This window comes from Macaca fascicularis, chromosome 6 (genome assembly GCF_037993035.2).
Source record: "Macaca fascicularis isolate 582-1 chromosome 6, T2T-MFA8v1.1".
Lineage (NCBI taxonomy): Eukaryota > Metazoa > Chordata > Mammalia > Primates > Cercopithecidae > Macaca > Macaca fascicularis.
This window is the reverse complement of record NC_088380.1, coordinates 83,643,965-83,659,496: the sequence shown is the minus strand read 5'-3', so window position 1 is coordinate 83,659,496 and position 15,532 is coordinate 83,643,965. Positions and strand designations below refer to the sequence as shown.

The window sequence follows — 15,532 nt, the reverse complement described above, 5'->3', positions numbered from 1 at the left end:
ATTATTCCCTAAACAATACAGTATAACAACTATTTACATAGCATTTACATTGTATTAGATATCAGGTAATTTAGAGATGATTTAAAGTATACAGGACAATGTGTGTAGGATATATGCAAATTATATCATTTTTTATAAGGGACTTGAGCATCTGTGGATTTTGGTATCTGAAGAGGATGGGGGTGGCCTGGAACCAATCCCTCAATATACTGAGGGACAACTACGTACAGGAATGGACAGATCAACACAAACAGAAAATAATTTAGTACTCATCAAACAAATGAGATTAGTAACTTAAAAGTCTAGAAAATTCTCTCATATATTAACAGTTCACTTATCTGACATATTTGGCCAGTCACATGTGCATAATTTTAGGCCTCAGTCTACTGATTTAGAATTGAGTCTAGGTTTAGTGACTTCTTGATCTGTTTTTCATAGTAAAACAAGTGAAAAGCAGCAGCAGTAAGGGTGGGGCCATTGAAAACTGAGAAAACAGTGACAGTGAGGGAGTCCACAACATGGTAAATTCTGGGGTTTTATTAGGAAATGTCATAATACTGTAGAGGCAGAGGGTACATACTTACCCATCCCTGAAAGTTGCACAGTATTAATGAATAGTACTAAGACTAATGCTTATAATGATTACCCAGTCATCACTAGAATATTAACTCTACTCAGTACGTTCTCATTAAGAGATGCACAATGTAAATTTTAGGAAAAACTCCCCCCCGCCAAAATATGAAAAGCTCAAATGCATAAAAAGTGTTACACATCAGGAATCTAAAACACTATGTGTAAACTTTCATTCCTCATAATGCCAGAGACATAAGATATTGATGTGGTTAGCTGGCTAATAAGTAGATTTAGTTCAGTTCTAGATGATAACTACAGCCTCAGTCTCATCTCAAAAGCAAAGACTTTCACAGAAAAAAAAAACCACCTCGACAATGTCCATATATAAATTTTATTGCATTTGACGTACAAAAATTTGAACTTAAAGAAGAAAATGAAAATGTGCACCTTTTACAAGTCAAAGAAAAGCAAAAGTTTTGGCATTTGGTCTGCGAAAAAAAAAATACGTTAGAGGTACAAACTGTACTACAGCAGGTCTAAAAAATGTTGGACATAGTCCTTTTGAAAAAGTTAAAACTGTTTTCAAGATTACTTTTTATATTTAAATTTACAGGCACTGACCAATTTACAAATATTTACATAAATCAAAAACAACCTTAATAAACACTGTAGCTTTTTTTGTTTAGCAGCCACCACTACTTCTTTCATGTAAAAAAAGAAATACTAAAAAAGAGATTTTTTACAAATATTAAGCTTTTATTTATAATAATTTTATTGTGTCATATCTAAAACATTTTGTAGTGGCTTACTGTCTAAAAATTCCAGTTTAGATTACAATCCTATAATTGTACACAGAAAAATATCTGATACTACAAACAGGATATAATCTTAACTTTGATCTCTCAGTTTCTGTTGCTTCATGTCACAGAGAAAATAGAGCAGGAAAACGGCAAGTAAAGCAGAAGTGCACATTGTACTAAGCTATCATAAAGCACAGGAAACAATCTTTGCAAAATGTCTACACTGAACTGATTCTTTAAAACAATTCACTAACTGTTTTAAGAGTTAGTGCTCCTATTACTACAGTGCAAAATGTATTGTTGTTTCAATACAAAATTTAAAGCAATCTCAAGAGTACATCAAAAGCATGTGAAGTACTAATGAAATGCTAATACAGACACACCCAAAGCCTCAGTCTATCCCAGTGAGTCAAGCAAAGCAAAGACTTAAGGCAACTGTTCAGTATTTCATGACTCTGCAGTGATTTGACTGAAATGATTTCGTTTTGCTTCAAGTAACTGAACAACTGACTTGAATCTTCACTTTACTAGAACAGACTTTGACAACAAACTATCTAATGTAGGTTAGACTTTAAGCATGTATGAATTAGACCCCTTCCAAAATTCCACACATCTCTTCAGGATTAGCATGTGTTACAATTAATTGAAGTTGTATCAAAAACTTTTTATTTGTTCAGGTAATTTCGCAAAATATATTTTATCTGATCACCTGAAAACGCATGCCATAATATTACTAATCATCAATGTAAACATTTTCAAAAATACATTTTTATTTTTAAATCAAAGGGTTTTATTAGGAAATGTCATAATAAAATATGCAATCTTTATATGTCTTTTTAAAAATAAAAAATGAAAACAAGAACTATGAAAAAAGCAATTATGATGGAGGTAAACATAATGTATTACGATGAAACTATTGTTCTTTATTTCTTGGAAGAATTTATTAAGAAATAGAGGCCAGTTATCTTTTCAGGACAGCAGCTCTTACAGGTAGTATACTGTTCAAATCTCTCTTGTTTTTCAATCTGTGCCATGACTGGGAGAGAAAGAAAAATCATTCTTAAAACCTGAAATTTATGCAGAACAAAAGACTGAAAGTTTAAAAGAATGTTAACAGTTGTTCTCTCTAGGTGGTAAAATTTTGAATAGTTTTTTCCTTGAGTTTTTTCTTTTTTTGAGATAAGGTCTTGCTCTGCCACCCAAGCTGGAGTGCAGTGGTGCAGTCTCGGCTCACTACAACTTCCATCTTCCAGGCTCAAGAGATTCCCCCACCTCGGCCTCCTGAGTAGCTGGGATTACAGGCGTGTGCCACCACGCTCAGCTAATTTTTAAATTTTTTTGTAGAGACGAGAGGTCTCATTGTATTGCCCAGGCTGGTTCTTTGAGTTTTTATTTTCCAAGTTTTTAACACAGTATAAGTATTATTTCTGTCATCAGAAAATAAAATGTTATTTAAAAACTCTGTATTTTTATGGTTCCAATTCATTAATAAAGAAATGGGCACAAAGGTGGTACTGAAAGAGACAACTGACAATATTTATTCACAGATTAATTCGATCTAAAAATAGCAAACAAAAACTTTGGATTTGAGAAGGGAGGATTATTTCAATTATTTGATTGACTGTCTTACATCTTCACTAGCTTTTTCCATTAAAAATAATATTTATGGGACTGGGTACAGTGTCTCATGCCTGTAATGCCAGAATTCTGGGAGGCTGAGGTGGGCAGATCACTTGAGCCCAGGAGCTCAAGGCCAACCTGGGCAACATGGTGAAACCCTGTCTATACAAACAATACAAAAATTGGCTGGGTATGGTGGCACACGCCTATAGTCCCAGCACTCACGAGTCTGAGGTGGGAGGATCATTGAGCCCAGGAGATTGAGGCTGCATGAGTCTGGGTAACAGAGCAAGACCCTGTCTCAAAAAATATATATATAGTATTTACGAAGGAGAAAGTAAATTTACAATAAGGTACTTTATGTATGCCTCTGGAAAATAACAGTGATTTGAATGGATAAGAAGAAAAGAAACTTGTTAACAAGCTAAAAATCTGTCTCACTACTTGGTGACTGCAGATCTTTGTATTCTAGTCTCATGTCAATTATTCAATTGTCTAAAAGTACTGGTTTTACAACTAAACAATCCTAAATGAAAGCTCACTCATCAATAAGAACACCAATGTAGCACTGCTATTTTTGAGTTCTCAATTTAATCTGACAGACCAAAATATTCTCTCTTGAATATTTGTTTTAAAATTAAAGAATTTCTATAGGACAAATTTTCTATTCTGGTTGCCAAATTAAGAAAGTCTCATTTGAAGGATAGCTTGTAATAGAATACTTATATTTTATCTATTTATTTATTTGAAACAGGGTCTCACTCTATTACTCATGCTCAGGCTGGAGTGCAGTGGCACAATCACAGCTTACTGCACCTTCAACCTCCTGGGCTCAAGACCTTTCTCCCTACTCAGCATCCCCAGTAGCTAAGACACAGGTGCATAACACTACACCCAGGGGTGGGGTGGAGTGGGGTGCGTGTGTGTGTTAACTATGTCGTGTGTGTGAACTATGTCTTGCTATGCGTTGCCCAGGCTGGTCTTAAACTCCTGGCCTCAAGCAATCCTCCTGCCTTGGCCTCACAAAGTGTTTGGATTACAGGTGTGAACCACTGCACCTGGCCATTATTTTTATTCATTTTTTTTTTTTTAAGAGGTGGAGTCTCTCACTCTGTTGTCTAGGCTTGAAGTGCAGCAACTTGATAATAGCCCACTGCAGCCCCGAACTCTTGCGCTCCAGTGATATTCATGCCTCAATACTTGTATTTTACATTATCATTAAAACAAAGTCCACTTGTACGTCTAGATAATGAAAAAGTATGCCTCTAAAATGATCTTTGCAGTTTTCTCATCTTTTTCTTCTACGAAGCTTTCCCTCCCCTCCATGTCTCAATACTACAATGTGTTGTGGAAGTCCTTGAAGATTAAGACCACATCTAGCAACATCACTGATGAATAAATTCATACTATAGACACAGACACATACATAAATTTTAACTTTCCAAAATATAAACAAAAATAAAACGGCACTCTAATTCCTGTGACAGTGGGGTATACATTAGAAAAAGCATGGACATCAGTTTCCTTCTAAGGCCACAATAAATTCCCCAATATACTAAGGAAGGAAAAGAGTCCGTTAGGTTTTACTCATTTTGGAAATTTAATAAGCTCACTATGAAAATGCTTACTTCGGCAGGGCATGCACAGTGGCTCATGCCTGTAATATCAGCACTTTGGGAGGAAGAAGCAGGTGAAACACCTAAGGTCAGGAGTTTGAGACCAGTCTGACCAACATGGTGAAACCCTGTCTCTACAAAAAAATAAAATAAATAAGCCAGGTGTGGTGGCACACGCCTGTAATCTGAGCTACTTGGGAGGCTGAGCAGGAGAATCCCTTGAACCTGGGAGGTGCAGGATGCAGTGAGCTGAGATTGTGCCACTGCACTCCAGCCTGGGCAACAAGCGTGAAACTCCATCTCAAAAAGAAAAGAGAAAATGCTTATTTCTATGAAAGTGAAAGCAATGTGAATAAAAACAGAGCCAGATCTCTGTGAAGGAAAAGTTTAACTAAATTCAAATAATAAGTTCCCTATCATGCTATATTAATGGATTCACAAAAGAGAAACCATTCTGTCCTATTACATATATATTTTCTCCTGTTTAAAGCATACGGGTCTACTAATGCTTCTAGGGTTGATCTAATGCATTGTTTACCTTTAAAAATTGATCCTTTATCATGTCAAATTTCTGCTTTTCGTGCACTGCTCTGGCTGTATTTGTTCCATCAAAAGGTTCTGCAACGTTAAATGCACATGTACAGAAAACATTATTAAAATGAGAGCTACAGTTTCTTTTTTAGGTTTGACGCTGTCAATATGTAACAGTTTTTGACCTACAAAAATTGCAATTTCAGATGGGTCAGCCTAATATCTTTATTAGATTTATGTATACAGAAAAGCTTAATATACTATGAACTGCCTAACAAGGTAGATAGAATTCAAGGGAGAAGGTGATTAAAAATGAAAGTCATCAGCTTAGATGTGTTAAGTCTAAATCATAAATGTGTGTAAGGTTTCTGAAAAATTACAGTGTCAAAGACCTAGCCTTAGGAAAATAATAAAAGTCATCAAAAAGAAGAAAGCATTATATCTAAGAGAGGCGGTTAATGTTAAATATCACAGAAAGGTAACTAAATTTAATTTTAACTTAAAAGCTGATGTGTCCTTTGAAGGTAGAGGTTCAATACTGGAGAAAATGGAAGAAAATGCAGGGAGTTATGGCCCGAGTGGATGGTTTAGAAAAAGATACAGTGAAGTCTGGCCAGACACGGTGGCTCACAGCTGTAATCCTAGCACTTCAGGAGGCCAAAGCGAGTGGATCACAAGGTCAAGAGATCGACACCATCCTGGCCGACATGGTGAAAGCCCATCTCTACTAAAAATACAAAAATTAGCTGGGCATGGTGGCGCGTGCCTGTAGTTCCAGCTACTCGGGAGGCTGCGGCAGGGGAATCACTTGAACCCGGGAGGTGGAGGCTGCAGTGAGCCGAGGTTGCGCCACTGCACTCCAGCCTGGCAAAAGAGAGAGACTCCATCTCCAAAAAAAAAAAAAAAGAAAGAAAAAAGATACAGTGAAGTAACTTGCATGAGAAATTTGGCAGAAAAAGAAAAGAGAAAAAGAGAAAAGCAAACAGAAGACAGGAAAAAAGCAAAGGAACAGTTTTTATGTATGTGTGTCTCCAATATATATACCTTCCATGTTCACACCACCATCCCACTCACCCTTCACCCACAGGGGAGAAGAATATAGAGAGATAGGAAGAAACCAGAAGAGTACAAGGAAACTGAAGATCATAATGAGAAGACAAGGATAACTAAAGGCATCAGGAATGAGATGAAATGTCTAAAATAATGCCAGCAGTAGGTAAAAATTACTAGAAATTAAGAATTTTAGCACTGAAAAAGGAGGAAAAATGCCTAGAAGAACCAGTAGGACCAAATAAAGAGTATTTTTCAACAATGAGAAGACCTATGTATGTATTAAAGCTGAAAGGGAAGGACTGGAGAAAGAATGAAGTTGTTGGTAAGAGGAAAGGTAACTGAGGGGAAAGACCTAGAGAAAGTATGGAAGAATAGGGAATCTGATGGAAAGGTCAAAACTTTAGATTTATCATATAATCTACACAGGTCCATAATTTTAAGTACTCTTTTTGCTTATTTTTTATTGCTTAGAAAGGCTATGTTAAAAAGAGTCTACTATCACAGTATTGTGGGGTTCTTTTCCTTAACAGAATAAGGTCATAAGCCAAATTATACTGGATTGCATCATCACAGCACTTTAGAACAGTGTTTAGTATTCAACTGAACACAAGTAACTAAAATAATGTCCACCCAGTGCAGTTTATTAGCACACCAAAGCAGGAGATTTAATTTCATATTCAAAAACTCTTAAAATACTGCATATAATTCAAGATTAAAATATCCAAAATCTGATGTTTTCTACAAATGCTGATTCTCAACTACTTATACTTTTTAACCTCCAGATTTACAAAGGTCTTCAATTTAGCATCTATGAGAATAATTTTATCCCCTGAAGTCAGTTTTCTACTCACTCAAAATGTCTCAAGGATATATTCAACTACATGTAAATTAATTTTAGAGAAGAAAACTTCTTCAGATCATTTAATTTTTAAAGCAAAATCAATTTCTATTTATAAAAGTCCAACTTGTACTAAGTAATATTTTAAGTGCAAAAGAATATAAAATAACTCATTGTATGTCAATATAAGAATCATATATAAAGATTCTATTTTCTTCCATCTGTAAGTCATGAAATTGTCCATCAACCACAAGAGGGATAAAGACAGCTTAAATTTTATCAACTAGAAAGGGTGAATGCCTAAAGTTTATGTTTATTATTTCTCACACCTACAAAATTTTAAATGATTTTTTTAAATTAAAATTTTTAAACACTAAAAGACTTACAAATCACTTCAGACATAAATGTATTACTTTTAACTGAAACACAGCTGAAATTACTCAAGTAATTCTCTTAGTACCATGATGATACATGGATGGTAAACAGAAAACTACCTTCTACACAGATGTATTTATTTCTCCATTCAATACCATCAGGCCTCGGAATGGCTTTGGCTTCACGAACTGAAATCATTTGACTATTCCAGCTATAAGAAGAAAAACAGTAAACATGTTAACTATTTTCATAATTTCTCTTATATTATTTTTATTGTATCAATAGTAAGGCCTACCCCAATCTTCCTGTGGAACACTGAAACCTGTGCCCCAACCCTCAGCACCACAAGCCCTATTTCCCACCTCTATTTTATTTTCCACAACACTTATCATCTTCTAATAATTTGTTTCTTACATTTACTATTTATTACGTTATTCTTCATTGTGTCTCCCTCAAGTAGGAGGAAAGCTCCAAGATACTGGATATTTATCTACTTTTTTCACTCTTCACCTAGGAGAACAGTACATACCAGGTTTTCAACACATATTTCAATACATATGAAAAAATGAAGTAACTGGAAAAAATAAGAAAGTACAGGCTGGGTGCGGTGGCTCACACCTGTAATCTCAGCACTTTGGGAGGCTGAGGCAGGTGGATCACGAGGTCAGGAGTTCAAGACCAGCCTGGCCAAGATGGTGAAACCCCATCTCTACTGAAAATACAAAAATTAGCTGGGCATGGTAGTGTGCACCTGTAGTCCCAGCTACTCGGGAGGCTGAGGCAGGGTAATCGCTTGAACCCGGGAGACGGATGTTGCAGTGAACGGAGATCATGCCACTGCACTCCAGTCTGGAGAGAGGGTGAGACTCCATCTCAAAAAAAAAAAAAAAAAAGAAAGTACAAGTAAACAAACAAAAAAATAACAACTATGGTCATAGTTAACAACGCAGTAACAATCTGTTATTTGTTAAGAGGGAAGTAATCCTCTAGTGTTATCTTCTGGTATTATTAAATAATTTTTGTTCAGGTACATCTTTATGTGTATGATTTGGGAGAAAATTTTGAAATTTTCCAATAGAAGTAGATGCTGTTTTAGGAAAGCAAAATTAATACTCTATGAAAATATACTTTATTGCTGTATATAAGATAAAGTTGTTAAGAGTAAAATTTTATTCAAGTAAAATAATTTCATCAGTGGGCCTGAAGGTAAACTGTCCAGTCTTTAGTATATACTAACTTTACATTTTTAAAAAAAGGTTTTTCTAACAGTTATTACAAGTATTTTCTTTTTTTCAAGGAACATTTTAAAGTATATGACTACCCAGCTTGTACATGAGAGAAAAATAAATTTGAGGAACAGCTAATACCATTTTTTAAGCAGTATTTAGCTTTCTCTACCACTTAAGACTATTGCTTGGGACCTTCCAACACCCTACACTTCTCCTCTATTTATCAGAAAGATAATTTGTAGGAATATAATCATGGATCCTGTATGGCATTTATTTATAGAAATTTGACTAATTTCTATATTAAATAAGCATGAAAAATCTTGCATCTTGTGAATTTTGATCCTTGTAAAGCACACTGAAAGTATAAATTTATTTTTGTTCTGATCAAGAGTAGTTTGTAAATATTTTATGAAGAAAGCTTTAAGTTCTTTTAAAATATATACATCAGGATTTGTGCTTTTTAAAAATTAAGTAGATTATCAAATGGAAATACTTAGTATTGGTTACAGGAAAATGTTTCAGATCCCTCATATATTGTAGTTCCATTAGTACAGACTCCAAAAAGAAAGACTACTCTGCTCTATTGTTTCAAATGTCTTTACTAAAAATCCAAAAATTAGCAGGCGTGGTGGCAAGCGCCTATAGTCCCAGCTACTCAGGAGACTGAGGTGGAAGGATCACCAGAGCAATGGGAGGTTGAGGCTGCAGTAAGTTGTGATCATGCCAATGCACTCCAGCCCGGCTGACAAAGTGAGACCCCATCTTAAAAAAACAGAAAACAAAAAAATCCATACAAACGTTTCCAACAATTTTCTTACATTGTTTCTTTACAACAACAATGTAAAGAGGGGAGTTATACAACCACAAACCTGAAGCAAACAAGGTTACATACTACAGTTTGCATCACTTCACTTTATACTAGTTATGTCAAATTTATTAATAAAATGAATTTTCCCTTGAGACTATTTGTTTTCTAATAACAGCTTATAGGACAATTAAATCTGCAGAATTAAAATTGTAAACGTTATTTTTACAAGGCATAGATTTATTTTTATCTTTCAGAAGAGTTTTAGAATATTGAAATACTATAGCCTGCTGTTAAATTACAACTTTTATTTCCTTAAATCAAAAATTCTATCTTTACCACTATATTTCTATTAAAACAAATCCTGATTTTTTTTTTTTGAGACGGAGTCTCGCTCTGTCACCCAGGATGGAGTGCAGTGGTGTGATCTCGGCTCACTGCAACCTCTGCCTCCCAGGTTCACGCCATTCTCCTGCCTCAGCCTCCCGAGTAGCTGGGACCACAGACGCCCGCCACCATGCCCAGCTAATTTTTGTATTTTTAGTAGAGACAGGGTTTCACCATGTTAGCCAGGATGGTCTCAATCTCCTGACCTCGTGATCCACCCGCCTCAGCCTCCCAAAGTGCTGGGATTACAGGCGTGAGCCACCGCGCCCGGCAACAAATCCTGATTTTACGCTACATGCCACTACTTGGTTCTAAACTGGGTCACAGAAACAGTATGAGATATATATTAATAGATATATTCATTTTATTGATCATCCCTTACCAGATATTATTTAAGTTTCAATGTACAATAAACCCAATTTGAAGTGCTTCAAAAAGAAAAAATATTTTGAATCACTACTATTTGGACTGATTCAATCTACTGTGCTTTCAAAGAACTTTTAAATATTTCCAGATTGTTAAAAACATTTCAAATCATTAAAACATGACATAATTTTATACTCTTTGTACTCTAAAGGTGGATTTATTTATTTATATATTTTTTGAGACAGGGCTTTGTTGACAAGCCCAGGCTGGGGTACGGTGGCACAATCATGGCTCACTGCAGCCTCAATCTCCTGGACTCAAACGGTCTTCCCAAGAGTTGAATTTAAATGGTAATTTAGAAATATCTTCCCTAAATATTTCATTCTTTAAAACACAGCCCATAACCTAAGCCTTCTATCATACTAATCTATTCTCGACCATAATTTGCTTGGCATGTAAAAATCTGTTATTGTCACTCAATAATTAAAGTGCAAAATAAGATACAGAATCTATAAAGAGAGATGTTTCAGAAAGAAGAACAGATACGGGGCTTAATTTAATCTAAAATACACTGATAATAAATGATAATCTTTTAAATATAAAACTGAGACAACTCATTATATTAGAAGCAAGTTAGGTCCTTGCTTATTCTCTCCAGTAATGTTAACAGACTGGCATTCATCAATAAACTCTCTTTAGCCATTCTTTTTATTTATTTATTAGTCAGAGTCTTGCTCTGTCACCCAGACTGGAGTTCAGTGGCACAATCCCAGCTCACTGCAACCTCCGTGCCTCCCAGGTTCAAGCAATTCTCCTGCCTCAGCCTCCCGAGTAGCTGGGACTACAGGCACCCACCACCACGCCTAGCTAATTTTTTTATTTCAGTAGATACGGGTTTTCACTATGTTGGCCAGGCTGGTCTCAAACGCTTGACCTCAAGCGATCTGCCCGCCTCAGCCTCCCAAGGTGCTGAGACTAGGCATGAGCCACTGCACCCAGCCCCATTCTTTTTGTGACCACAGAAAGTATTTTGAGGCAACTGTTTAAATTGGAAATGCTGTCTTAAGCGACATAAAGAAAAATTCAAGTCTAATAAAGTCAAAATTATGAGTCTGATACCATATGGCTCTGTGTGTGTGTGTGTGTGTGTGTGTGTATAGACTAGTAACATTAAGTGAACAAATACATATAATTTTGTTTTATTGTTATGGGCTAGGAAGCAAACAGAAAGAAAACTTTGTTAGGAATTTCAAATGTCTTAGGTAGAGAAAATATTTTACTCTAATCCTAGAGTTCTGTTTTGACTGGCTTCTCATCTTCTACCTGAACTTTTAAATGTTAGTATTCACCAGGGCTCAGCCTCTTTGAATCTTCTAATGGTAGAGTACACACCTTAGGCTCCAATAATCTGATGTTTCTTTCCCAAATCCTTTCTCCAGCTCTGACCTTTCTATTAAGGTCCAGACTAACATTTACAACCAGCTATTGGAAACTGTCACCTGGATGTCCTATAGGCATCTCTGTGCCCACATTTTCAAGACTGAATGTAATACATCCCATGCATGGTCAGTTATGAAGATCACTCCCTTTCACATACTCTCAATTCTTACCCACTCTTGCTGCACTGAACTTAGTTGGCTGAAACACAACCCTGATTAAATCTACTCCAATTCTTTCCCACACAGCTGAACATGGGTGGAGAGATGCAACCACACAGACTGATCACACTTTAAATTCATGATCACTTAGCTAAAGAGGGCTCTTAATGTTACTACCCCCAACCATACTGTCTTTCCATAGTTAATCCACCCTTTTACACTAGTGTATGACAATTCATACTTTCATCTTACTTCTCAAATTTCCACCTTCACAATCATTACCAGCCCATGTCCATGACTCATTTCTCTAAAAACTTAAAACAATCCAAAAGTAATTCCTACTAGCTCCAATCACATTGATTCAGCTACATTTACCTGTGTCCATATATTCTACTTTTGATCATTATTAATGAATTATCTGTGCTCCTATTCTATTTGTGCTCTAGATTCCAACCATTCTTAACTCAAACAAGTTTATTTCCAAAAATTTACTATGCCTTTCTCTGGTATCATCAATTTTTCATCAAGATGGGTTATTTCTCCTCTCTAACAATAAAAACAAAAACTGGACTCCACTTAACACTCTAATTTCTACACTGTTTTTTTCTGCTGTAGAGAATGAGTTACATTATCCATATTGAATTCTTCTCCCTCTGTCTTCTCTTGAGCCCACCAATAATGCTATGCTCTTTATCCCCATTATTCCACAGAAACTGTTCCTGTCAAGGGTCCAGAGGACTCCATATAGCTAAATGCAATGGTCAACATTTAGTTCTCATCTTAATCTATCAAAAAATAAAGACACAGATAATCACTCCTTCCTCCTCAAAACATTTTTTTCTCCTTTGGATTCCAAGATACCACATTCCATTGGATTTCCTCCTATCTCAATGATTCTTTCTTTCTAGACTCATATATTAGTTCCTTCTCATCCCCAATCTCATTTTTACATCATCTATGTATTATGAAAAATTTCAAATACAAAAAAAAGTATAAAATTTAAAAACAATTCAACAAGTGTTAACATTCTACCACATTTGCAGGTGTGTGTGTGTGTGTGTGTGTGTGTGTATTTTGAACTGGACCACTCAGTAACCTGTACACCTCATGAAAGTTCATTTCTGTATCCTTCAGCATGTATCTCCTAAGAATAAAGCCATTCTCCTTTACAACACCAAAAGCAATTAGAAAATTAACAGTGACTCAAATACCTTTTATAGTTCCCCCACCCCAATCGGATTATAATCAAGGTTCATGCCTTGTATATGACTGTTCTATCTCTTTAAATCTAATAAAGAACCCCTCACATTTTGCTTGTTTGTTTGTTTTTTGAGATGAAGTCTCGCTCTGTCCCCCAGGCTGGAGTGCAGTGGTGCTATCTCGGCTCACTGCAACCTCCACCTCCTGAGTTCTAGCGATTCTCCTGCCTCAGCCTCCTGCGTAATTGGGATTACAGGTGCCTGCCACCATGCCTGGCTAATTTTTTAATTTTTAGTAGAGATGGGGTTTCACCATGTTGGTCAGGCTGATCTCCAACTCCTGACCTCATGATCCACCCACCTCAACCTCCCAAAATGCTGGTATTACAGGCATGAGCCACCACACCCGGCCTTTGTTTGTTTCTTTTTAATAATACTGACTTTTGAGGAGATTAGGCCAGGTATTTCCCAGAATGCCTACATTCTGTATTTGTCTGTCTGTTTATTGTGTCATTTAACAATACATATTCCTTTATCCCCTGCATTTCCTGTAAACTTCTTAACATTGGAGTACCCAATGCTTGGCTGTTTTCTCTTTTCCATCTATATATTCACTCCCTTGATTTTTTTCAAAGAGTTTCATAGCTTTAAATACCATCTACCTGGTGACAACTCCCAAATATTTAGCTCTGTGGCCTGTCTCCTGATTCTAGGCTTATATATCCAACTGTCTACTCAATATCTCCACTTGAATATCTTGAAGTTATCTCAATCTTAAAATGATAAACAAATTCAGTAAAGCTGCAACCAAGCCAGCATGGGATTGGCATAAAAACAGACACATAGACCAATGGAACAGAATAAAGAACACCAAAATAAATCCATACACCTACAGTGAACTCATTTTCAACAAAGGTGCCAAGAACATACGCTAGGGAAAGCAGAGTCTCTTCAATAAAGAGTGCTGGGAAAACTTGATATCCATATGCAGAAGAATGAAACTAGAACCCTATCTCTCGACATAGACAAAAATCAAACCAAAATGGATTGAAGACTTCAATCTACGACCTCAAATTATGAAACCACCACAAGAAAACACTGGGGAAACTCTCCAGGACATTGGTATGGGCAAAGGTTTCTTAAGTAATACTCCACAAGCACAGGCAACCAAAGCAAATGGACAAATAGGATCACATCAATTTAAAAAGCTTCTGCACAGCAAACAATCAACAAAGTGAGGAGACAAACCCACAGAATGAGAGAAAATATTTGCAAACTATTCATCTCACAAGGGATTAATAGCCAGAATATATAAGGAGTTTAAACAACTCTATAGGAAAAAATCTAATAATTCAATTACAACACGGACAGAAGATCTCAACAGACATTTCTCAAAAGAAGGCACACAAAGAACAAACAGGTATATGAAAAGGTGCTCAACATCACTGATCATCAGACTTAGGCAAATCAAAAGTACAATGAGGTGTCATCTCAGCCCACTTAAAATGGCTTTTATCCAAAAGACAGGCAACAATGAATGCTAGCAAGGAAACCCTCATACCCTGTTGGTGGGAATGTAAATTAGTACAACCACTATGAAGAACAGTTTGGAGGCTTCTCCAAAACTAAAAGTAGAACTACCATGTGATCCAGCAATCTCACTCCTAGGCGTATACCCAAATGAAAGAAAATCAGGATACTGAAGACATATCTGCACTCCCATGTTTTTGTAACACTATTCCCAATAGCCAAAATTTAGAAGGAACTTAAGTGTCCATCAACAGAGAAATGGATAAATAAAATGTGGTACTTATACACAACAGAGTACTATTGAGCCATACAAAAGAATGAGATCCTGTCATCTGCAACATCATGGATGGAAATGGAGGACATTAAGTGAAATAAGCCAGACACAGAAAGACAAACTTCACATGTTCTCAGTTATCTGCAGGATCTAAAAATTAAAACAACTGAACTCATGGAGATAAGAGACTAGAATGATGGTTACCAGAGGCTGGGAAGACCGGTAGCAGGGAGAGGGGCAAGTGGGGATGGTTAATGACTACAAGAAAATAGAACGAATAAGATATATATTTGATAACACAACTGGGTGACTATAGTCAATAATAATTTAATTGTACATTTAAAAATAACTAAAACAGGAGAACTGAATTGTTTGTAATGAAAACGATAAATGCTTGAGGTGATGGATACCCAATTTACCCTGATGTGATTATTATGCACTGTAGGCCTATATCAAAATATCTCACATACCCTATAAATATACAAACCTACTATGTACCCACAAAAAGTAAAAAATAAAACAGAAGTATTTCAGCAGCAAGGTGTGAGTGAAGTAGGTAAGAAAAGTAGTAATTTTTTTTTTTTTTTTTGGAGACAGGGTCTCGTTCTATTGTCCAGGCTGGAGTGCAGTGGAGCAATCTCAGCTCACTGTAACCCCCGCCTCCCTGGTTCAAGCGATTCCTGTGCCTCAGCCTCCCAAGTAGCTGGGATTACAGGCATGTGCCACCACGCCTGGCTA

General features: G+C 36.2%; 1 protein-coding gene across 15 annotated transcripts in view; it reads right to left on the bottom strand.

Annotated features, from left to right (window-relative positions):
• Nucleotides 1–950: 950 nt before the first annotated feature.
• Nucleotides 951–15,532, bottom strand: part of TENT2 (terminal nucleotidyltransferase 2) — a 73,718-nt gene continuing 59,136 nt past the window's right edge. For all 15 annotated transcript variants that reach the window (XR_012413767.1, XR_012413765.1, XR_012413766.1 and 12 more), the window contains 3 exons: nt 7,526–7,617; nt 5,148–5,227; nt 951–2,409 (listed from right to left, as the gene is read on the bottom strand). Coding sequence is in view for 12 of the 15 variants with exons in the window: in XM_005557254.4 (XP_005557311.2) it covers nt 2,335–2,409; nt 5,148–5,227; nt 7,526–7,617 (247 nt within the window). In the remaining 3 variants the exon portion in view is untranslated. The remainder of the gene's footprint in view (nt 2,410–5,147; nt 5,228–7,525; nt 7,618–15,532) is intronic.